Below are 25,885 nucleotides of genomic sequence, written 5' to 3'. Positions count from 1 at the left end.
ATAGGCAATTACCGGGTCATGCCGAGTTAGGCGGACCTGATAATTGCCCTTTCGCGGGTGCCGGTACCGGTAGATCCCCATTCGAGCCCCACAGGGCTCAATGGGAATGGGGAGATCGGATGCACCGGCACCGTTAGTAACGGTGCCGGTGCATCCGACGAGCTGTGCTCGCGGGTGCTGCTCGGCCTGCCAGGTCAGACACCCGCAAGCACAACTCATACTATGGGGGTCGGCACCGTTGTTACCGTACCGCCATAGTTGTAATGAGGCCCAGTCTGTGATTAAAGGAATGAATATCCATATACAACTGCGAGCCACTTTTTCATTGTTTGAGACGGTTTCATGCTTCAACCCAACCATGTGAGCCACCCCTGCCCATTTCTTCCATCTTTAAAGAAAAAAGTTATTTTTTTATTTTTTTTACATTTCATTTCATGCTGAGCTCTCGGGGGGCGGGGGGCCAGGAATGCAGCCGCGGATCCCTGGGGTTACGCACCCCACAGTTTGAATACCGCTGCTCTATACTATACCAACTCACAAGACACTGGGAACAGATAGTTAGTTTTGAATTCTAACTATCTTGGTCTAGTGAAATAATGTGGAAATTAATTGATTTACTGAAGAAAATGTATACTGGGGATCTACACAAGCAACTGGAGATTCTTCAATGGGAAAGGACTGAAATGCACAGGCAAACACAAAGGATTTTCAATGGGAACAATGTTCTACAATGCATGGGCAAGTGAAATATTTTTCAATGAGAAAATGACTGAATTACACAAACAAAGAAGATGGGGGATGTTTCCATAGGGCAATCTCTATGGCAATGCTGAAGAAGATGGGGCTATGGCTGGGGGTGTATATACTTACAGGAGAGGGCTTGATGGACATCAAGGGTGCACCTTGGCATCACTGCAGGGACAATCAAGAGGTCAGTCAAGGCTTTTCTCTGTCCTCCAAAAGAGTCCCGATCCTGCTAATACAGCTCCTGCCTTCTCCCCAAGATTTAGGCCCCTCTGCTAGTATGGTTCCAGATTTGGTCAGCTGCACACCTCAAGATTTGGTAGGGAGAGTCACTCAGATTTGAGGTGGAGTGACTTATTTATAAGGCAAGTGACATCACTGAGGTGTCATAGTTCTCCCAGAATGGATAGGGCAGTGGTCCAGGGTTCCCTCCCCTCTGTGGTCCGATGGGTCCAAAGAAAGTGAGTGTGTGCTGGGAAGCCAAGCAAGGATACCCCATCCATCCATAATCTACTGGGAAAAGGGCTGGGTCTGATTTTTGCACATGAAAATCTCACCGTATGACCCTTTCTCATCATATGACACAAAAGCATCATTTTTTTAATACTTAATTCAGGGAATCACACTAAACCTTGTTTGAGGTCTGTGCGACCTACTTGTGCAAAGCTACAGTATTTTCTCGTTTACGCCAGAACTATTTTAATGAAAAATATGGCACTCGTGGGCGGAATATGGATATTTCACAGATTTCCTCACATTTTTATGGTTCACACCTTTATACAGAGATCACAATCAAGTTTTGCCTTGTAACATTTGGTATGTTGGTGTCACCAAAATCTTTTGGCTCGCCAGAAGCGTCTCACTAACAGCTTTTCAGAAATCCTAACGTGAATCGTGTGCGGTCAATATTTCCCAAGTTATCCCATAAACAGCATATCTCCCATTCTGTGCAATGGTTGTGAAACTACTCCTTAGCTCTGCCCCCACCCTTCAAGGGATCTGGTTTTTGCTCTGACATCAAGAGGGGGGCTTTTGTTTAGATTAGCCCAGAGCTTCAAGGGCGGATGGCCAGCTTTATGATGGCCTAAATAGTTTTAGTCCTAAAACCTGGGGAGCAGGAGAATTCCACAACTCGTCCCCCTGACAACAGAGCTTTGAAATCTAGTTTCACACTTTGGGAACCCAAAGCAAAGAAATGAAACCAGGATTTCGGACTACCTGTGCTGAACAGCATTTTACATTTAAATCAACTCTTATACATCTGAATAATTACAATGTTGATTTAGAAGGCACAATTGCTATGTTCTTTGTCAATTCCAGCCATGAATGGTTTTCACTCTGCTGCAGTTCAACATCTCCATGTAGATTCTGCAAATCATTGTTTCCTCTTGTGAAGGGCTCATGATGGACAAGTTCATCTATTACCCATCTTGCACACATTTTCCTGAGCATGTCTTTAATATAAAGGGAAAATAGGATTTACACATTTCCTTTTTAATATTTCTGCCAAAATGCACTCTGCTTCACAGTAACTGTATCTTGCAATGCTGCCATCCCATTTAGGGTTCTGTGGACTGTAGTTCTGGAGGATATTATTTCAGCTTTCTCATGCTTTGGCAAATTATGCCATTTGTCCTTCCCTTATGCCGGGCAATGAACATTTTTAGGCATCACCCAGTTTTGAGGCCCACTTTTGCTCCTTTTCACTTTGAAATTGCAGGGCCTCAATTTGCACATTACTCCAGCGCAAGCCTTTTACTGAAGGGCATGTCGCCCCACTGACTCTGGCTTTTAGTTTATGGCATTCAGAGCTATTTCACCCCACACTAGTACCCAAGAGCTGCGTTTAGTTCCTGTTCATCTAAACTTTATTTCATTCCACAATAGGCTTAATACAAAAATACATTGCCAAACAAAAAACATATGAGTTCAAAAGCATTCATAGCTGTGTTTTCGGATTTTGGTGATTTAAGTTGACCTCTTTTCAAAGGGAGTGCCTTCATTCACATCTGAGAAGGATCGACTGAGGCATAGGAGACCTTGGAGGGGCGGCTCAGGTGAGGTTTGATACAGTTAGCAGTTATTAATAAGACTGTTGTACAGAGAACAGTGGTTATGCGGGTCTGCACTCGCCTGGGTTTTTTTAGAAAATTTAAAAAGAAATTGAATCATGGTAGATGTACCTCGGAAAATGTGTGGGGCTAAACCACACACATTTTCCTATGCTCAGCGTGCGACATACACATAGACCCGTGTACTTTGGGTGGGCACAGCCTACAGGTGCAGCCCCCCCTGTCATCTTTAGTTGGGATATGACAGCCAAGAGTCCATCAAGTCATCTCAGAAGAGGGAGGCTAAAACCTTCCTCCTGCCATGGCCAGCCTCCTTAACTAACAAAGGCTCCATGGATCCGCTCTGTCCTTTGTTGGCTCCGCTGCTGGCTGCTTCGCATTGTAATCAGAGTTCATTCAAACAGGCCTACGGGGGGACCTGGTCGCAGGACTACCAAAGAGACTGCAAACCCCAACAACCTTTCATATGCACTGTGTCAACCTGAAGCCAGCTCCTGCCCCTCAGTATCAAGGCCAGTGAAGTGTCATGTCTGGTACATGTGTTTACAGTAGCCAACGCCTACAGAGGGTAGGAGTATGTGATTTGATGGAGCCAAAAAGTCTGTTCTCACCACAACTGTCTCTAATCAGGAACCATAGATAGCTCAATTAACCAGAGACACCCTTTGATCCACAACAGGCAGGAAAATGGGTGGGACTTAGTAGTACATGTTTTCACCCCTTTACTTTGTTGCAAAGCACTCAGGTTATGACCTCACACATAACGGAAGATTTTTGGTGGGGACCCAGGATTGGTTCATTAAGGTAGGCTTGGCCTACACCAATCACTGGGACGCATTTGGCTTTAAAAGAGGATTGAGCCCCTCTTTTGGCAGATCATCTGAAGACTTTGCAAAGAAGAACTCATTGGGACCATGGCTGAAGGTATAGTCTGCCTTACCTCTTCCACCAGAGAAGGAAGACCAGTAACTCCAAGAGGGAAGCAAGATCCCTCCCCTAAACTCCTCAGAGGGAACTGAGGGAGATACTGAATCCAGAGGACCCTCCAGCAGCTCCAGAACCGGTACCAGCCCATTACACAGCATGCCCTGCTAGGCTCTACAAGCAAGCTTCCTAGGTGGAAAGTTTCAGAGAGCCTCTGAAACAAACCCAGGACACGGCCGGAGCCTGCAACGATCTCCTCAGCTTTGGGACATCTGCCTTAATGGGTGACGCAAGCCCAGTGAAGAAGCTAGGAGGAGTGCATCGACAAACATCGACCAGGGTCCACCTTAAAGAACATTTTCGATCCTTGCAAGCTCCTTGAACTGCAACTGACTGAATAACTGACTGTTGTCACGCTGCAGTCGCTAACATCATCCGAGACGCCTCAACCAGTTTTCAAGCCCACCAACAAGCACTGAGTCAACGATTCCTGACCCTGAGCCACCGTGTAGGCCAGCTGCAGCTGTCCAGCCAACCTCGCTCACCGAAATGCCTGCCGCCTGATACCCGCAGCTGTCTCCCGTCTTCGACTGTCGCAGGAGCTGCAAAGCACCCTGAAACCAACCCGACCCTTTCAAGCATCAAGAACTTCTACAAGGTACATTGTGATTCTGTCCTTTTGATCCTTCCCAGAAGGTCCTAGTGACACTTTATGACCCATTGCTCGCTTTGTGCTGAAAGTATCCTTGAAATATTGTGATGCATTACTCTACAGGCAACCCTCCTGTCAGAAGCCAGAGGTTCCCTTTTCCTTCTTGAAAATGTCTATCCTCTGCATCCCTTTACAGGGTGTTGCTAGAACTGTCTGTTGAATAATAATAAAGTCGATATTTTTACACAACCTTGACTGGACAGTCCTTTTATCATTGGGTAATAATTGTTTTTTCACTGTGTTAGAACTAGGGAACGAGCTATGCCCAAAATTGGACAAGGAGGTTCATAATTTGCTTGTTTCCGATTCTGGTGCACTAGAGGTATGGGGCTGATTGATGGTTTAGAAAACGATAGTCATCCCTGGACCACTGGTGCCCCAGAAGTTGATTAGTCACATTCCAGCTATTTTGGGGCCTCCATTCCCGTCCTTTTTTCCGTTTCCACCACTTTCCCTATGTGCTTTCCGGGGACAGCATTGCAGCTTCTTCTTGTTGTGCTGTATTGTGATCAGGAGTTGGATGTAGGTTTGGGTGGGATAAGCACATAGTGCATCAAGAGAGGTGTACATGATTACGGAGGCGCTACGAGGGAAGAAGAAAGGCTTGAAAGTGACCCAGAAGTTGAATGTATTTTTAATAGAGCAGATTGAACCCAAGTTGGAGCTTTAGCTGTCCAGGTCATTTCTGCTCTGGCCCGCTGGCTGGCCTTTGTCACCAGGTTAGGGAGGGACCACTAAAAGCAGTCGTCACCCACCAGACCAGCTCTTGAAAAAAAGAGCATGTTGGACAATTTGTGATTGAAAAGATAACATTTATAATAGATCGGCCACAACAATGAAAGAGTTCTTTCTCTGGTACAATTCTTAATGAACAAACAGCCAGTAGATGTTTAACCCCATTTGCAGAACCATGAATAGACACTTGTGTTGGAACAAAATATACTTTCTATGCACTTTTCATACTGGGGCTTTCATCCACAGCACACCTCCAGCCGCTCAACAGAGCCCCCTGCTCTTCCTCAGCAGGACCTCCTACTCTCCTTATCACAGAGCCACCTGTCTTCACCTCCTCAGGTCCGGGGAGGGAGGGCGGGGCTTCTCGAGGCAGCAGCCCTCCAAGAGATGTATTTGCTGTGGCTTCTCCTCCCATTCGCAACTGTCGACTCTTTTCGTACTTTGCTGGCCTCTTCCATATCTAGCCTTCTCAGAGGGGAATTTGGCATGGATCCACAAATCGACATTCCAAGAATTTTATTTACCATAATGGCTGTTAATACATATGTAACCCCCAGTTTAGGCTCTCCCTTATTAGGCATGGGGTTACGATTTGATGTTTCGGCTTAGGTGAATTACGGCAGGCAGGACTCCACATAAATTCATTGCTGGCAGAGGAGAGTAAGTAACACTCTATCATGGATATTCCAAGATTCCCAACACCACGGGCACTCGGAAGGTTACACATGGATATATTAGTGTCTGTTGTAGAGCTATGGGTGAGCAAGAGGAGGAGGAAGGTACATGCACCCCATGCCACTCTGTTAACAATTACTCTCAAAGCAGTCGTGCCTGCTGCTGTTTTAAAAAAATAAAGCTGAGGATCTTGAAGAAATGAAACCTGTATTAAGCTATAATATTAGTGTTGGCCTCCACGGTATCACTACTGCATGGTCTTCTGTTTTTAAATAAAAATAATAATCCGCACTAGCTAGCACAGTATTCCTCCCTCTTTGAAACTATTTGTATCAAAGTAGTTTAATTGAGACACTCTGCTGTGCTCCAGCCATGCATTCTGGGAATGACTCACACTTCTGTAGCCAGATGCAGGCAAAATTAGCGCACACTAGGCTCAGCAGTAAAGAGTCAGCCTGCTCAAGTGACTACCCACAACACGCATTGGCAATGCCAACAGTTTTGGCTTTTGTGTAGGCATGGAAAGGCATTTGCCAGGCACTGCCGTAGTGATATTCACTGGCCAACCATGGTAGGAGCTGCAAAATGTTGCGAGTACCTGAGCATCTAATGGCTGTGCTTGGCCACTGCTGAATGCTTAGACACAAACTAAATCTGTTAGCTCCACCAATGCTCGTTTTTAGCTGGACTTAAGTGAAGGGCATGCATAGTGCTTATAAATAGAGTGGCTGAAGGCAAACTTGGTTTAAACATTTTTATTACACCAGTAGCGCGTTTACAGCTCCAATCAAGTTATTAACTTTCAGAAGTTTATTTTGAAAGAAACCCTGGCAGGCACTTCGAACACAACGTGTTATGGTAAGGCTTGATAAAAAGCCAGATCAAAGAGATCCCAGGAGGATGTGTTTTGGGCGGGGATGGGCAGGAAGGGGTGAGAATGGCCATGGGGATTAGCAGGGTCATGGGAAGTCAATGGGTGTGTAAATGACCAAACCGCACCTAAAATCCCATTTTCCCTGAGCTGTATTATAATGCATATAGAAGTCCTATAAGTGATGCTTTAGCACCACCTAATAGCCAAAGCTAAAAAAAAGAGTCCTGGTGCTCTGTCAATTTCCTCAGCCTATCCTGCCTCTGCAGGCTTCCACTGAAGGACAGAGGAAGGGGGAGGATGGGTTTTATGGAGGAGCAGCCCCCTGTCTGAATGTACCTGAAGGAGATGTGGTAGGGGATCAGAAGGTCTGCGGGCTTGGGTTTGTCCCTTGGCTCAAGTAACCTCTTTGGCGTTCCCTTATACATTTGAGCAGCATTACTGGCAGACTGACATAATAAGCAAAACTCGGCAGCACCTCTGGGAGGATTGACCATTAACTTGCACATTGATGATATTAGTAGCCAGTAGTATTTAAGCAGCATCTAGAATATTGGAAGCACTCTGGTATATGACTGCAGCAATTCGAATGTTTTCTTATTACATTGAAATGATCAAGGTCTGTTAAATGGCACAGGAAGCAGGATGGCAATGACACCAAATTTAAAAAGTTGGCTTGTTTCTTCTAGTGTGGAATTTGTTAATCATTTTCTCTGTTTGATGCCACCAAGGCACATCCGTGCATCCAGTGTTGGTATCAGTCACACACGTGCATTTGCTTTTGCTGAATGACGCTCCTGGTCTCCAGAACTCTTTATTTATTTATTTATTTGCATTTGTATAGCCCGCATCGGCCCTAGGGCATCGTGGCGCTTTTAAGGATACTTGCTTAGACAAAGAGCATAGCTTGTAGGGTTACAAGAGCATACAGCAGTTTAGACATACATTTCAGTTACGGATTGGGCAATTAACATGGAGGAATCCACAGGTCAGGTAAGGTATGTCTGAAGTGTCTAAGGTGGCTGGCCTAGTGGAATAGTTGAGTTTTCAGAAACTTACGGAAGGCTGAGCGTGAGGTCTCTTTCCTGAGTGTTGGTGGTAGTGCATTCCAATTTTTTGGTGCTAAGACTACAAAGCTGGCGCCTCCAGCTTTGGCTCTTTTAAAGGTTGGGATGGCAAGCAGGTTGCAGTGTTGGGTGCGTGTAGGTCTTTCTGAAGTGGCGCGATGACCTACTGTATTATGCCAGGGGTTTTCCTTCAGTACTAGCTCTATAACCTATATTTTTTTAGCCAATACATTTAAAAAGAATTAACAATAAACTGCAAATTTCGGCCCATTTCATTTTTTTTCCTCAATTTTTGGGAAGGCTTCGCTACACGCTTCCCTACCCCTCCACTCACTCACCAAATGTGAATCCCTCACAGGGTACACCTGCTATGGGGCTGGTGTTGGGGCTTTTTCTAGGCCTGCAGTTGGTTCCTAGACTTCTGATAGATACCCAATTCTCCTGCAATATTAAGACCAGGGTGCTTATTTGCAGGTGGTGAATTCCATCCAAGAACCATCTCTAATTCTTATTGTGAAACCAGATTTATGAAGGCAGCTCTTGATATGATGTAAGGCATTTATTACGCGCCGCTACACAAGTGTTACTAGGCGCCACAAGACAAGGAAGGGAAGACATAGAGAAGACGAGACAAACGATTTTACTAGGCCTTGTGTCATTGGGATCCTGCAAGTGCAACAATAGAAGTGCAAGGGTAGTGCTAGGGAGAGGAAAGGGGGAAGTGCAATCAGGGCAGCATGGCTGTGAGTAAGTGCAGCCAGGGCAGCTGAGCTCTGAGTAAGTACAAGGAGGCAGGGGGGCTGTCGGGGTTACAGTTGCAGCTCATAAGGGTGCGGTAGGCCAGGAGGCAGTGCAAAGGAAGACTGGTCGTGGAGGGGCCTAGTACCCAGTGAGATGATGAGGGGGACAGGGTAGGTTTCAGCAGTATCTCCCTCCGCCACATCCACCCATGGCCGCCATATTGACCTTGTGCTGTCTTTCCTTCACAGGCGGTGATGGGAGTGCAGCTGGTGGTGAGCCTGGTGATGGCCAGCCTCATGCAAAGGATGTCCCCCTACTGCTCCTTTGCACGCTGGCTGCTCTGCAATGGCAGGTTGGTACCATGCCCGCTCCAATTGATGACTTGGCTGTAACTGGGGAGCCAGTTAGATTTCTAAGTAGAAAAGCTTAATGTGGTGAAATTGGCGTGGGAGGTTTGGGTCATCTCCTAAATGGTCTGTTTGGCTGAGTAAGAGTCAGCCATATATTAAGAGCGTGGGTGTTTGCATGCATGGGTGTCTGGCATTCACCTATAACATACGCACGTCTGCATGCCCCCACGATCATTGGGTGTTGGATTACGTTTTTGGATGACCTGCTAAAATGCATTTTATCAGCTTACAGTGCCAGACTTTTTTATATTCACATATGAGAAGTAAAGGTCGCTTGACTTACAAGCCTGTGATTTATCCCTATAGTTTATTCCGCTTCAAGCATCCCACAGATGATGAGCTCCGTATGCTTGCCGGGAAGCCGAGGATGAAACCCAAGAAGGACAGGTGAGGGCACTTTTTTTTACCATATGACATGTGCAGAGGTTTTTTAGCAATAGTGATACGGTTGGCGTGGAGGGTGGATGGACTTAACTTTCGCTTGGGGTTGCAAAGAAGCAACCGTGGCGTAGGTTAATGTTAATCTAAAGTATTCTCAACTCGCTCTTTGAGCTCAACTCGCTCTTTGGGTACCATGTCATCATGATCTATCCATAAAATGGCTTACCCTGAGGAGGTCTGGACGCTGAGATTCTTAAAACCATTCCATCGCTGAAAAACATGTACATGCAAATCCAACTATATATAAATGTGTTTAACTGCTTCAATAACCCACTGCTCTACATTTCCTATTCTGCTGGTAGGCTCCTGTACCTGGTATGGTTAGGTGAGCTAAGGAGCCACACTGTTCAGGGTAGTGGCAATTAGGAATAGCAACATTTGAGTCTGCTGGCACTGCTTGAGCCTCTGTTAAATGTTGCTCCACATCCATGTTAACGGCCATCTCCTCACTGCCCTGAATTCTTTGCCTTACAAGAAGGGACATCGTTTGACCTTAGCCTGGCTCTGTTTATAACCAAAAAAGGACACCTGGGTTGAAAATCAAACTTGGCACCAATCCTGCCACTCATCCCCTTGCTCAATGTTAGTTTTGACATAGCCCTCTACATCCTTTTCCCCCCTCATTTTATATTTAACTGACAGGGTCAAGGCTTCCTCAAATGGTTACAAAAACATAGGTTTGGGACTTGTGTGCAAAGAGTTTTCCAAACATATGTCTTTGAAACTGGGCGAGAAACTCTACACCCAGCCTATGTTTTATATATTGGACGGAGGCAATGGAAAGTCTGATTCCACTAATATCTGGTAGCGAGTGGTTGACATCGGCTCTACCGAATTTTGTGTTTGATTTAATACAGATACATCTGCAAAAACCACAATACGGCTAAGTTTATGTCAAGCTGATGTGTTTTAACATTCTGACCTTGGATACAAAGAAAGGTTGTACTCCTCGTATTGTGATAGCTGTGCTGTAATTCTGGAGTATTAATTCTTCTTTTCAGCTATAGGAGGCAGAATGGCGATTCGGACGACAAACCCCTCTCTATTCCAAAGGACATTGACCTCCACCTGGAGACCAAACCCATCATGACCATGGACGCACTTGGTAATTTATAACCCTCACCCACCCGCCTGTTCATGACTTTCAATTGTTGGCGTTAGAGAATGGACAATTTTCAAACAGTGTTCTGGATCAATGGGATTTCTGTGACCAACCTTTTTCCCCCCCCTGTTCCTTTTCAGTGCTTCGTTACTTCCTGGAGTACCAGTGGTTTGTGGACTTCGCTGTGTACTCTACCGTTGTGTACCTATTCACAGAGGGATACTTTTGCCTAGTGGACCCCCAGAAGGAAGTCAACATTGGCGTCTTGTGGTGTCTACTCACTGTCTTTTTCTCAGTGTATCCTTTGCATTTTAAGGCGATTTGCACTTTCCGGTGTCCCCTGGTGATAACCTAGTGGGATCGTTTATCACCAAATGACTCAAACAGTACCTTTTATGTTTGAAGTTTAGGATTCTGCTACAGTCTCTTAAGAACTTTGGAAACACCCAGAGGATTGATAGCTGTGGTGTGTACTGCTTGTGGTCATTGGTATTGTGGTCTGTGTCGTTCCTTACTTCTGTTCTCTTGTGTTGTGTCTGTGTTTTTCTGGCGGCACTCCTTCCGGTAGCTTCTCACCCTGTAGCTCTGGTATCTTGTCAGAGGGCGCACTTTCTTGGGATGGCCAAGCAAGTCCTCCAAAGAGCATAGCTTGACTACAGCAGGCCTTTTACTAATTCAACTTTAAGATAGACTGAGCAGGCAAGAAGGCCCTGCTGTTCTTAATGAAAGGGGCTGTGCAAGATTAACACAAAGCACAAATCGGTATCCCTTTAATTAAGCGTCTGTCAACCTATTTGCTGCCAGTTTTCGCTAATGCTAATAATTATGTCGGAGTATCAGAACAAATGCTCCTGGAACACTGAAGGAAATTAAACGGGGACAATTATTTTCTTTTTAAAAGGAAAAACCTGAGCTCCGAATGAAGTCATTCCATGCTCTCCATGCTGGAGGCCTTTCTGCTAGGTCAATCAATGCAGCGCTTCGGCTGGCTCAACCAACCGATGTGTAAACTGGGCTACGTAAAGCGGGCTGCAGTCGCTGTGGCCAAGGTTTACTGTATACACCTCCCCCTTAGTGTTGGGACATTTCTGGGGTCTGAGGATTGTCGGACTAGGGGGGCGCCCTTGGATTTGCCTCATTACTATTGTGTCCTGTGCTTCTGACTCTTGGCATAAGGGAATACTTTTCATATCAAACCACACACCTGACATTTGTTTAATGAGGTGTGTCTATTATTGTTCTACAATTTCCAAAGACGCCTTCTACTTATGCTTGCTATTTCATCTTTTTCCACCTGTGATCAGGAGTGGACTGGCAACTAAAAGAGGCCCTGGAAATAATTTTCAAAGTGGCCCCATATGACTCATTTTCAGCAATCCCAATGCTTTTCCTATGTGAAAATTTGGAAATACCACACAAGAGGCCCAAGGTGCAGAGACCCATCGGGGAATCTACAGAGTTCCCTATAGGCCAGTCCACCCCTGCCTGTGATCGAAATTTATATATAGATATTTCTATAAGAAATCTGCATGCACGCCATTGTGTTTGAAAAATGAGCATTGAAACTCAAAGGTATTGGACAGGGGAGTGACGAGAATGCTAGTTAAATGTGTAGTCAAGAGCTGCTTTTCGTGTACTTCAGAAACGTGACACCGACTTTGGGGCTGATTCACAGAGCAGTTACTGGGTAACTCCGGCTTGCACTACACTTACTCCTGGAGAAGACTCTTCTCGTCACTGCCAAGTTACCAGGAGAAACCCTGGCGTACTCTCCTGACGTGTTCTTCCCTGCTCGGGGGTGAGCCATATCACGTCTTTGGGAGTCGACCTCTGTGTGTTGAGTTACAGTGGTTGGCGTACGCGGTAAAACGCCACATTAAAGTTAAAGCAGCGACACCGTGCTAAGGAAAGTGAATATTTGCAGAGTGAACAATGGCCAAGACGGGCCTTTTTCAATAGCCATGTGGCGTCCTTAATCTACGGGATTCGTGTCCTTTCTCTGTCAGCATGTAGCCTGCAATTGTGGCGCGGCCCGACCCCATACATCAAATGTAAGAGGCTACATTAAGACTTTCGCCTCCAAAAAGGGGTCCAAAAGCGGGGTGGAGGGCACCAGACCGTTGTGGCGCGCGCGTTTGTTTTCAGCCGTTTGATGTCTTATTTCATAGCCTCCTCGCACCCCACACCTTTAACATGTTTGCCGGATGTGCCTCTTCTGTACCAATGGCAAGGAACTGCCCTGCTTTTAGGAGATCTGCACAATGAAAGGCGAGGTCCGGTTGAGCTCTGCCCGCTTCTTTTAACGCCCGAGTTAATAAACTTCTCCCAGCAAGTCCTAAACATACTGGGCAAGGGGGCCGGGCGGTGGGTGTTCTGATAAAATGCACGCTGCTTGTACTCCTCTGAGTTGGAGGGCGGAAGACACTTTTACTGACCTAACCACGATAGAAATGGGGAGTCCATTTAGCGCCGATGCGCCTTCCTTTTTTCTGTGCTTTTCATTGCGGTGAACTGAAGCTGAGCCCTAAGAAATTGCGCTGCTTTATAGCATGTAACCCTAATTACCTCTAGTCCTGCTCAGTGCCGTCTCCAGAGGCCATTATTAGGATGCGTGGGCACAACTGGCAGTAGGAGGGCGAGTAGGGGCATAAACAAATGAGGGTTAACAGGCCAAACTGGTTTAAATAATCTTATAGTTTCCAAACTGGTTGTATATATTAAGAAAGTGACCGTATAAGTTCAGAGTAGGTATAAGACAATGCAAGTTTTGCATCCAGTTAAGGGAGACTCCAAAAGTATCCTGTTCACCTGTTGCAAATAGGCTTTGAAAAACACTTCCAAAGACTTTTGGTCTTACAAGTTTTTTTGTAATTATTTTAACACATTTCCTCATCCTGTGTTGCTGTAGCTAAAATCAGTTCATGAAAAAATACATAGAATAAATAAATAATAGTCTGCAAACCCCCCTCCCCCCCACTATTCCCACTCGCCGGGTACCTACAAGGTCCAACCCACCAGCACCCAGGCCGCACTTAGAGGCTGCAACTCCAACATGGCATTTCAGCGGTGCTTGTAACCGGTAACCCATAATCCAAGTTTAATAATAATGTCCCATTTTTATGTAGCGCCTCCTAGCGATACCTCCCTCCCTGTATACGTTTTATTGCTAACCAACCGAATGGTATTGTAATGTGGTCCTGTGTAGTGCATCTCTGACATTCGTGGTGGCCTTGAGGCATTGGGTCGGCGAAAATAGAGAAGATTGGTTATAAGCGGGACTCGAGGTGTAAAACATGCACACAGACCAAGGGAGCCTCGGCGGTACCATTGAAATAACACAACATTACCTCCTTTTACACAAATATTGCATAGACCTGTGCTTTTGTAACTCCCCATAAATGGGGACGGGGTAACCTATATTTTAGTAGACCCAACCAAGGCCTTATAAAATATTTTGTAAGGCTAATTGTGTAGTCCATAGTGTCGACCGATCTTTTCACCACCGTGCCCTGGCTTCAACACAACACCAGGTTGTTGTTGACTGAACATATTACCACAGATCCACCAGGGGACCACTCTGGTGGTGACGGTGCACAGTATAAATATCCTTTAACATTAACTTAACAGCAATTGTGTGATGATTTCCCTACCAGTTCTTGCTTCTGTATATCCTCTCCAGAGAGTTCCCAATCCCCCGACACAAGACTTTTTTATTTTGTCTTCTCTCACGTGGGTGTAGACTTTCAAATGATGGCCTGTGCCATACGGCCCTGGGCGGTCAACGCCTAAGCACCTGACTTGGCAAAGGTGTACTCATGACAATTGAGCAGTATTTGCTGATTGTTGTGATCTTTTAGGGATCTACGTGATTTGTCCGCGGGCAAATTACCTTTGACGGAAACATTCTCATGGGAAATGTATGCAATACAAAATGTTCGTACACTTCCCATGCAAACATTTCCATTACAAATCACACAGAATTAAACGCACACCCTCCCTCACACCCCCACCACACCCCCGCCCCCACTACATACCTTTCTTTCAGAAGTGCTGTGTCCCTGCGGCACCAGTTCCCTTTCACTTCCGTGATCGGGAACCAGCGCTCCAGGGTCCTTTTTTTCTTTTTTAAAAAACTTTTTTTTTTTTTAACTTTTGCTTGGGTGAGCTCCGGGGGTGTCCGCCTAAACCCCCACCCACTATACTGTATAGTATAGTCAGCGGGGTGTTGCGGAGGACACCCTCGCAGCCCCTGGCATTTTTTTTTCATAATTTCTTTTACTCGGGTGAGCTGCGGGGTGTCCCTCGCAATACCCTGCTCACTATACTGTATACTACAGTGAGCGGGGTGTTGCAGGGACACCCCTGCAACCCCCAGCTTTTTTTTGTTGCTTTTTTTTTGTTCTGGCGAGGGCTTCGGGGGTGTCCCCGCAACCCCTGCTCACTGTAGGGAGCAGGGTGTTGCTGTGGTCACCCCAGCCCCCTGCAGTCTTTAAAAAAAAAAAAAAGTTTTTCATACCGACCAACGTAAACACATACCACGAAAAGTTTGAACTTTTGGTAGTTGGAACTTTTCGTGGTGTGTGGTTTAGGTCTTTTGGTGTGGTCGGTAATTTGTATTCCGACATTTCGTCCTATTCCCTCTTTTAGGGCCAAATTAATGCACTCCTATCTAGGTTGCTGCAAAGGCTCGCCTATTATTGCCTTGCTCTAGTACCTGAAAAGCACATCGTCGGAGAGCTGTGGGCGAGTATTGCTACTAACTGTGTAAAACACATTCGCGTTTCTTTGCAAAGTAGAATTTGTGATTTCTCCTCCTGGGTCATCTCCAAAGTACCAAAATGATGGAATTGCTTGAAATCTCTTGTTTAAAAAAAAAAATACTATATCATGCAGTATTTCTGTGCCCCAGAATACTGGGGCACTCTGTACTCGATGGGATGAGTGCTCCCATTTTTGTTGCTTCCTTAACGATTTTCCTCCAGTAAGGTACTTTTCACCATGATGCAGCATTATTTCCGCTCTGAGGAGGGCGGGGAGCGCTCCGTATGCCTCACCTTTGCGCTCTTCTTCCTTCTCGTCTCCATGGTGGTACTGATTGTTCGAGAAGATTACCTGGAGTTTGGCTTGGACTCTGGTGAGTTTTAAGTAGATGGCCAATGCCATCTCCCAAATTGGGTGGGGGCATCAGTGTGTGTGATTTGCTACGCAGGTTTGTGTGATTGGTACCTGCGTCCTCTTGTTGGCCCACATTTATCACACTGCAGGGCACTCGAGTGATTTATTTTCCGAATATTCAGTGTGCGCATTTTTCGGTGTAGTATAGTCATGTCACAGAAAATAATCTACAATGTACAGTTGAATAGAATGTACATATGCATGAATATATAAACCTCCAGGCCAGACATTTCTGGAACTGGTTGACTGTGGCATTGAACGTTTGCCTAAAGTCTGAACAATTTAAAACCAATCTGACAAGTTCACATTTTAGCAAAGTGAAAAATGTGAACCTTTAGTGCCCCTTCAAACTTGTTATCAGTTAAAGAGTATTGCTCACGAAACTTGGATATCTGTCTTACCAAAAATGTAAATCTACTCCACAATGAGATGAGTAGCACACTATAGGAGTCGCTTGGGTTTTTCATGGGTGGAGTTTTGGCAGAGCACTGTACAGATGCTGTTGTACCCAGAAAGTGTGCAATTTATGCCCTTGCTTTATAACCACCCATCCCACTGTACCCTACTTAAACCTGTATTGTTGTTTTCTTTAGGATTTGCAGCACTCAATGAGAACCTGGAAGTTTTCCTTAAGCGGCAAGGATGGGAATGGTCGTAAGTATCCCATCAAGTGGAGTGGAGAACACCCATGAATATTCTATATGCTCCCTCTTACCGACATCTGGGGGTTGAGTTCGAGCCCAGCGGCGACTATGTTGCATGCATAAAAACACGCACTATCAGAGCAGCGCAAGTAACTGCTCTGTTTTCTAGCTTTACCAGTAAGCAGGGCGGTTTTACATTATGGGGCACGTGCCATTTATACATACAAGTGTTCATCTCGATGATGACATACGGCCTAGAGGCCCTTCTGACTTTTGATTTGAAATGTCTTGAGGTCATTGAAGGAAAATGTTGGTGACGGATCCTTGGTTTACCTCCCTGTGTTCCCATGGCCCTCCTAAGGCTTGAATTAGGATTGCCATGCCTAAAAGCGATGGTCTTAAAAAAGAGGGCAGGGTTCTATTTGAAGATGATTAGTGGAACAACAAATCCACTTTTGATGGCATTCCACCAGGAACTACTTAAAAACCACACCACCTGCCCACTACATGAGTCCTTGACAAAATTCCTAGCGGAAATAGGCTGGACTTGCAGAGGAGTTAGATACTCGAGGAAGTGCAGAATCCTCTTGGGAAACGTGGTGAGTTATGGGATTGGCTGGAGAACTTTGCCCACCTCAGTACGTTGAAGAGATATCCGTTTGTGCAGTACAGACTATATTCCTTTAAGAAGCCACATGCTTACCTGAACCTATGCCCATCTAAGAGACTTAGAAGCTTCATTCTCTTATTTAGAATGTAACCACTTCCAACATTGATGGTCATGGGGAGCACAGATAAGATTCCTATTAAAAAGCGAGTCTGTCGCCTATGTAAAGCACCAGAAACATTGGAGACAGCCAAACATTTGCTGACCGAATGTCAAATTATGGCCAGTACAATCCTGTATTATATTGGTATGTATGTACATAATCGGGAAACCATTGGGGAACTGTCCTTTTGGCATCACTGCACTAACACCGATAGTATGTGCCTGTTAATTGCCCTTTATAATATATGGCTAAATATCGAAGCCAGGTTGGGCCCAATGATATGAGAAACGGGAAACGTGGTGATAATGTGTTTCATGTTAAACAGATGGTGGGCCTTGCTGGGGAGAATAACTATAAATATAACCCTTAGTTTTGTATTTGTACAATATGTGTGACTTTACTTTGTAAACTAACTCACATTAAATTAAAATAAATAAGCAGAATCCAATAACTGCTCTTCAGCACTCCTGTCCAGCTAACTACATTCAGGACTTCTCAAAGTGTTACAAACTGTGACTGTACTCCACTCAAGTCAAAGTAGTTGTAAAGATAGAAGCTTACTCTTGGCTCCCCCTGACTGTCCAGGTACAGCTACACCTATCTGTTCATAACGCTGATATCAGTTTGGGTGACTGTCTTGAACCGTGCCAACCCTAACCCCTGTGTGCCTTACTAACTCTGTGCAGTCTGGGGTTCCTAAAATGTAAGTCTGGGACAGTAGGGTCCTACAGGCAATGGGAGCCTAACTCTTGTCCGAGTGCTGTGCTGGCATTGGCCATCTTTTGCTTCAGTCTGGCGAGTGTATCAACCCTACCTACCCTTCACTCCAGTGCAAGCGTTCATGTAGACACTACCTACGTCGATTCTCATTGGCAGCGTAGACCCCAAACAGACAAAAGGTCACTCTGAGCGGCAATAGAATAAGGTTGTGAAGTCCTGCTTGTCCTATAGAAGCAGAATGATACAAAAAGAAGCTAGGTGAGCAATACTGGCCTGCATTTTAGAGGCACAAACTAAAACCAAAAAGTGACTGATGGAAGGGTTTGGAAAAATGGTAGTCATCTGCATTGTTCTGAGTAACCTTCTTTGCCATTGTGTTTTAGCCTATGTGTGCCTTTACAGAAGGGAACCAGCCATATGTAAAGCAGTCTTGGGCCCCACCATCACATGGCAACATGGGTAACTGCAAACTTATTTCGGCCTTGTTGGTCCTCATCAGAGAGGATCAACTTGGTTCCCTGAGGTGCAGTAAAGGAGGGAGCCACATCTGAACCTGCCCTCTACCAACTAAAGAAAAAAAAAAGCTAGAAATGTCAAGTCATCAGCATGCCTGGAGTTCAGAGCTATACCCCACTGATGATGCGCAAATGAGGTTGAAACATGTCTGGGGTTGCTTGTTACATGCAGAAGGCATGTCCACCTAGCAGCTTCACCCCTTTTTGGTATAGGACCAAGCCTGATTGTCTTATGGTGTGCAGCTTCTATTATGACATAGCAGGTCGAAGAACAGTTATAATTGGTTATTTATATCGCGCTTAATACCCAGAGGTTTCTAAGCGCAGACCCGGGGATCGAACCTGTGTTGCCCAACGACGTCTTGCTTCCAAGGGCGTTGCCCCTGAGCTATCCTCCCGAGACACAATGGTATAGAAGCCTTCCCAGAGTAATGGGCACTAGTTATAAATAATTGAAAACTTGTCCAGCCATTGCACTCATTGAACTTCAGTGCTGCACTTTAGAGAACCATGGGGAAGAAGCGGGTATAAGGGAGGTCAGAGGAATATTTGATAAAGTGTACGACTTGCCCGGTGAGCATATTGACTAGTTTCCATTTGGTTGTAGGACTGAGCACGATTCTGCTGCAAAAGACATTACTGGAGCTCTTAGTGGTACCTTCCCATGGACATGCGTATTAGACCAGTGGTCTGCAAGACCAGCCCTCAAGAGCCAAATCCACACTGTTTTTTGGGATTCACACGCAATTAATCCAAACGGTTAACATGGTGGTTAATCCGAAATCCTGTTGTGGCTTTCGCAGATCCCAATTGGTGACCTCTACCTTTTTAGACTGGGCAACTACAAGCAGCACCTGCCCTAATCTGAGCAAAATCAAGGATGGAGCAAGGTGTATGGCCACTTGGGTTGGCACCTCCACAAGTCTGATAGTCGTCGAAGCTTTGTCTTTGTTGTGCTGTGGGAGGGAGACTGACGCAACTAATGTATTTTTCCAAAGACTGTAGCAGTGTGGATAGTAATATGATATATGATAGGTTATTTATAACGCGCTTAATACCTAGAGGTTTCTAAGCACGGACCCGGAGATCGTACCTGTGGTGCTCCGTGTCGCCTTGGAAGGCGAGCATGTTGCCCCTGAGCTATCCTCCCTAAGTATAATCTTTGTCGGTAGCACAGGCTTCCTAGGTGAGGTAGTATCTACCCCACCATAGCCCTGCGGTGATCTCTACTGTGCCACATGAGAGGACCTCCCGCTGCTAAGCGCTGTGGAGAAACCTGCGCAAGACCAGTACGTTTGTGTTTTCTCAGAAGTAGCCACTTAAGCTTTTATTGAACACAGCGCTTGCTTTATGCTGTGATTTTTGAAGTTCGTTTTTAATTAAGTTAAACGTAATGAATTTCAATCAATGGCAGGCCAGTGTTCTAATTTGTCAGAATTAAATGGACAGTCGTTTTAATACATAATTGATCAAGAAGTGCGCATCGGTTCATATTTTCCTAGGAGGAGGGGTGGGGGGTCGTGGTGCTTTCAGAAGCGTTAGCGGATGAAGCCTCCTGAAGTGCATGGCGAGTTGTTGGGGCAGGTTTGAAGTTTGAGGTTACCCAGCTCACCAGCCACAGGTGTCTATAAATGGACACCAAATGCTGCAAGGGCCCGAGTCATTTCTCTATTGATCTCTCTGTATGTCACTTCCCCAAAGATGGACACCCCCTGGCGTCCACATATGGTAGTGTTTTGCGAATATTACTGACTAGTATCCCTCCGCCCGAAATCCCCCTCCCCCCCCAATCTCGAACTCCTTGAATCAAAATCTTGGTGGTCTCCTCAGTGAACCTACTCTACGTAGTCTTCATGCTAGTTCCTAATATTAAACGTATTACTTTAATAAGACTTTAAATTCAACCGAATACCGATTATGCCCGTTCCTTTATATGGTACAAAAAATACCTGAGAACTGACTCCTATAAACATGTACATGTCTGGATTCCCACATGCGATAATGTCACTGGAGTGTGTACTCCAGGCAGGGTTCGCTTGCTGGCCGGGCCTGGTGGCTTCCATAGGCAGAGCTGGATCACTCATGCACACAGAGCCATGGACTGAGGTTTGCACGGCTTCCTTAGACCATGTGTGTGCTTTGTCATACGGACACTCTCTCCACCTTGTATAGTGCATCTACCTTCATAGCCCAGTGACTGTCTTAGACATGGCTACATCAACAGCAAAGGAGTACCGCTTTTGCTCTTTTCACCAACTATTTTTCCTAAGCCGTTGAAAAATGTTTGTGCACCATTTTTTGTAGTTGTATTTTTTTTTTGTCCTGACTATTAAAATAGCTGCTACAACTTTATCTCCGCACAGCCTTTGTCCCCAGGGAACTTTAACATGTCTATGCTTGTAAATAAGGCTGGTTTGAGTTTATGAAACAGATTTGGTCCCGAATCCAGAGTGCTTGTTCTCAGTTGAAAAAATGATGTGAAAGACCCGAACCAGGGCTTGGAAGTGTTGAGTAGGAGGACTCTGCACTTCAGTTGATTTTGCCAAGCACGCTTAAACATTTCTTTGCTACTTGGGAATGGGAAGACTTTTGTGTTGCCAGGCTCACAGTGTTCGAGTAGGCCCCGGGGTCGGTTAATCCTTAATAATCCACTTCTCCTAAAGGCCTAACCGTTGGCACATCAACACTAACCAAGCCACGACTATGCTCTCCTCTTTAACCCTGTTGCATTCTCCCACATCGGCAGCTAACCAGACCCAAAGCGCTGCAGTCCATCAGTTGCTGGGATCTTCCCTACGGCCAACCTACTCCCAAGTTTCTCCGCCAAACCCATAGAAAGCAGATTGGTACTCAGGAACCAGGTACTTCCGGCCTGCACCCCTCAACACCGCAGGTTTCGCATATGCCTTTTCCACTGTCCCACTAACGTACCCAACCCTCTTTTTCTTGCAGAGCCAAGCACCGAAATCCACCAATAGTGGCAGACCGGTGCTGTACAAGACAACTTACATTACATCACATAATACCCATACAAAAGCCTAAACTTGCCTTCGTTAGTACTTGTTTTTAACATGACGAAGTGCAGGGTACAAATGGAAGAGCACACATCCCCCTTTTACGCTGCAACACTTTGAATACAGCTGAGTCCCATGAACAATTCGCTCCAGCTGTCACATAGTCACTGACAGAAATGTCCTCTCTGCACCGAAACACACTTGCTGGCATGGCTTTCATCATGACTTTAAACTAGTAATCTCTGCTAGTAATTGAATAGTCACTTACTTTCTAATTATTATTATTCACATGAAATGTAATGCTCTTTTATTTTCATGTTTGCACAGACTACGGTCTTCCGAAGGGCCTTCACCCACACAGCGCTTCGAGGCCATAAGAATGGCAGTAGGTGCTATACAAATATCAAAAACTTTCACCTAAAGGACTGCTCGGGGGAGCACAATCCTGAATCCACTTGCTTAAGAGCTTGGGACTGGGCAAGGCTTTGTACGAGTCGCACCATCGGCATCCTTGGCCCTGGTGCCGTGTACCGCCTCTGCCTCCTCCTCTGTGCCAGCATTATTGGCTCCATTATCTTTGTAGCCACCTTTTCCGCCTCTGGAGCTGGTGCCACCAAAGCAGGTGGCTCCAACACAGGCATTTCTGCCCAACTCTTTGAGGAGTCTGCTGATGTTAGTACAGATGGACATACACCATTTTAAAGTTTTCAGGACATTTTTATTAGTGATGATGATATTCCCTATGGCTTTCAGACCAGCTCGAACTAGAGATACATGACTAGGCCTAAGTGGGCACTAGATGCTGAATCAACATGTGCAGCACTGAGTCTTTAGCTATATGGGTTCTTATAGGTTTTGATATTTGGATTAACAGCAAGATCCCGGGAGGGAGAGGTGTTGCCCACACCCTGTATTAGCATGAAAGGGTAGGACCCCGTAATGCTTGCTCTGATAAGGAACATGATGCTTTTCTAGTTTTTTCATATACAGGATTTAATAAGTGATATAAGTAGGTCAGCCGACATGTATTTCGACCCATTAGGGTCTTTCTCGAGTCTAAATGTACTCTTGGCTGCCCATGGTTGTTCAGTGCTGGGCTTGTTGGTTGGACAATCCTGTTGGTAAAGTGGAGCTGGTTCCTTGGCTCAGTTGAGTGTTTTTCAGTGAGCTGCTGTGCCTTTTTGGCTGCTGTTCTCCTCGGCTGATCTCTGAATAGTAACTATCGAAGCAGGGATAGTTGGAACAGTTTGGATCAGAGGATTAGTCAGATGTATCTCGGCAAAAGACTTGCGTGATGTAAGCAGGCTCATTTCTTTTGCTTTTTTTCCACTGACTCTTAAATTGCCACATCAGCAATTTCAGCTTTTTGGCCCTGATTTTGGCCCTGTTTAGAGTTGTGGTTACAGGGGTGGTTGATATATTCGACATGGCTGTGCTGTCCGAATAGGGTAAGACCCATGCCCTAATGGATATTTTAGAGCCAAAGATAAGCAAGGTGCCTTTACTCCCATTTAGTGGGAATTTGACTGACCACATTCCTCAAATCTATCCTCTTCTTCCCTATCTTACCTCTTATTAAGTCTTTCTTTCCTCACTCTTGTTTTCCTGCTCTTTAAGCATTCACTTATCCTCCTGATTCTGAAGAAGCCATCGTTGGACACTTCCATACCTACTAATTTCTGACCAATCTCTTTTCTTCCATTCCTCTCCAAACTTCTTGAGGCAGCTGCATTTGCTCAGGTTTCTGCCTATCTTAATCTTCATTCTCTCTTTACCTCCTCTCCAGTCTGGATTTCGACCTTCAGGCTCTACAGAGACCGCTCTGTCACATGTCTCCAATGCTCTTCTCGCAGCTTGTCATTCTAAATTGTCTTCTATTCTTATTCTTCTTGGCCTTTCTGCTGCTTTTGATACTGTTGATCACTCTCTTCTCATTTCCTCCCTTTGTTCTCTATCTATATGGCTCTGTTCTTCAATGGCTCCACTCTTCTCTTTCTCAGCGGTTTTACTTAGTAACGTGGGCTGGGAACACTTCTCCTTCTCATCCTCTCCTTTACAGTGTCTCTGAAGGGTCTGTCCTTGGCCCTCTTCACTCTTTACTGCTCCACTGTCCACTCTTATCTCGTCATTCAATCTTCGTTTTCATCTTTCTGCTGACGACACTCACATTTTGTTTATCTTTTAAATCATTCTTTGCATTCTACTGTTTCCAATTGACTTTTTTCTGTTCAAAATTGGATGTCTTCTCATTTTCTACATCTTAAACTGTCAAGACAGAGGTTCTTTTCTTTCCTGCCATTACTCTTCCTTCTGCTCCCCACCCTCTTTTTCCCCTTCTCTTCCTCTGCTTGTAACTTGGGTGTAATCTTTGACCTCTTTCTTTTTCCATACATCTCTCTTCTACTGCTCTATCTTGCCGCTATGCTTTGTTTAATATTTGTCATGCTTGTCCTCATTTGTCTTTCCATGCTACCAAGCTCCTTCTTCCTTGCTTGGTTTTCTCTCGACTTGATTACTGCTCAGCTCTCCTTTTTGGTCTTCCCACTTTTCATCTTCTTCCTCTTTGTTCTATCTTCAATTCTTCCGTTCGTCTTATTTTTTTGTGCGTTCCTCGATTACACCTTCTCTTCTTTCTATATCGCTTTTTCCTGTTGCGTCTTGTCTCCTTTATCATTTTATTTCAATTGTCTTTAAGCGCATCCATGATCTCGCTCTTTTCTATCATTCCTCACTTATCTCACTCTATTCCCCTTACCGGGCTCTTCGCTCCCAGAATCAGCTACTTCTTTCTGTTCCAAAACCTACACGTGCATCTTCTTGTTTCCTGTCTTTCGACCTCTCACGCCTAACCACTGGAACTCTCTCCCTTTTTCCATTTGTTCATCTCCTACTCTTTGTATTTTTTTGTCTAATTTAAAAGCCGATTTGTTATCTCTTCACTCAAATAGTTGAACGTTGCTGTCTGTCCTCTTTCTGCTGCTTTTATCTGGCTTGCATTGCTCCTTTGATTTTACCACTGTAGTTTTTTAAATATTTTGTATTGGTGCTTTTGAAGTAGAAGCACTATATAAATACAAACTAACATCATGGAGCTATACAGAAAAGGGTGTATTTGCCACATTTACTCCCTATAAATGGGTAAATACTCAGCAAAAAAAAATGGGGAGGAAAAATACTCCTGATACAAAATAGGAAACCGACACTTACAACCCTGTGCCTCTGCACAGCTCCATGAAAATGTTTGTACCAATAGTGCATGTAATAGTACTGCCTGATCCGAGGATGTAAACCTATATCCTTTAATGTGCATGAATAACCAGGTACAAAGAAATAATTATTACAAAAACATTTCCATTTGCCAGTTAAAAGCTATTTTTACTTGTTTATAAAATACTCCCATTGGGAATGGGACTTTACAACCATAAACATAATTTGACTTCCAACTTTAAAAAATAGGGAGTACAATACTTCCACTTCAAAATCTTATCTGGAGCACTGACGTCATGGAATAGACGCGCTTCAGCACCTTCAGTTGACGGACTTACGTCATGAGGCCACATGGACTCCATAGAGGATACAACTCATGGAATTTGTTCATAAATGTTTATTCGGGTCTATATATCGTGTCTGGAGAATGGCAAAATAAAATTCTTTTATTTCAAAAGGTTCTTTGAAAAGTCTGAGTCTCTACTCTGTGTTATAAGCGGCTCAGACAAATTATGTCATGGTCACTAGTTGGCCTTCTCTGGTAGGGTAGCACCACTTGGGTGTTTTCTATGTGTTCTTGTTGGCCCCATAGCCTCTGATGTGGCAAGATCCACAGCGTCTCCGTTGGAGAGTATTGGGTAGACGTGTTTGTATTTGGGTCTTCAGCCCATCACAGCTGAACTCCGTGTTACTTCCCTCCTTTTGGACTCTAAGATCACTGGTGCCTTTGGGCTCCCATGTCTGCTACCTAACCTCCTTGACTTTCTGTTATGCATTTGTTCCTCCTCCCACCTCTGCCCAAAAACAGATAGGCTTCATCACTTTCACTGCACCTCTATGGTACTTTGACAATCCCCAGCTCTTTCTTCCTGCCCCTGCTCCACTCTTCCAAATACTGGTTCTTCCTCCTTGGAACTTCACCAATCCATTCTGTTGTCTCTCCTCCTTCCTGGTGTTCTCCTTCTCCAACCTCTTCTTTCCCTCACCTGTACTCCCAACTCCTCCTGCATACCAGCTCCTACACCTTCAGATCCTGCTGCAGCTATACCCACCTCAGCTACCCTTGCACATTCTACCTCTTTCTACACCTTCAACTCCTCATGCACCCCACCACGTCTTGCACATTCAACTCTTGCTTCACTTCTCCCTGCTTCTCTGCTATTCCAAACACCCACTCTCTTGCTTTCTCTTTCCCGGATTATATACTTGACTATATCCTCATCCGGAGCTGGGTTTAACTTAACTCATGGCGCCTGAGAAACATAGTCTGTTCTCCCTCTGGATCAGCAGGTGGGTGAGTGGGTAACTAATTCAGGTGTATAGAATGGACTTCCCAAGCTTTGCTC

The 25,885-nt window shown here is 45.1% G+C and overlaps 1 protein-coding gene across 1 annotated transcript in view; it reads left to right on the top strand.

The window, feature by feature from the left end:
• TMEM161A (transmembrane protein 161A) overlaps window positions 1-25,885 on the top strand; it is a 227,544-nt gene that overhangs the window by 84,860 nt on the left and 116,799 nt on the right. Inside the window, exons 2-7 of the mRNA XM_069649130.1 lie at window positions 8,790-8,893; window positions 9,258-9,338; window positions 10,394-10,497; window positions 10,635-10,791; window positions 15,477-15,628; window positions 16,263-16,323. Of these exons, the coding sequence (XP_069505231.1) occupies window positions 8,790-8,893; window positions 9,258-9,338; window positions 10,394-10,497; window positions 10,635-10,791; window positions 15,477-15,628; window positions 16,263-16,323 (659 nt within the window). The remainder of the gene's footprint in view (window positions 1-8,789; window positions 8,894-9,257; window positions 9,339-10,393; window positions 10,498-10,634; window positions 10,792-15,476; window positions 15,629-16,262; window positions 16,324-25,885) is intronic.

Source organism: Ambystoma mexicanum, chromosome 1p, assembly GCF_040938575.1.
Source record: "Ambystoma mexicanum isolate Mex_15411 chromosome 1p, UKY_AmexF1_1, whole genome shotgun sequence".
NCBI classification, from domain to species: Eukaryota; Metazoa; Chordata; class Amphibia; order Caudata; family Ambystomatidae; genus Ambystoma; species Ambystoma mexicanum.
The sequence above is the reverse complement of the archived record's forward strand: the minus strand, read 5'-3'. Positions and strand labels throughout refer to the sequence as shown.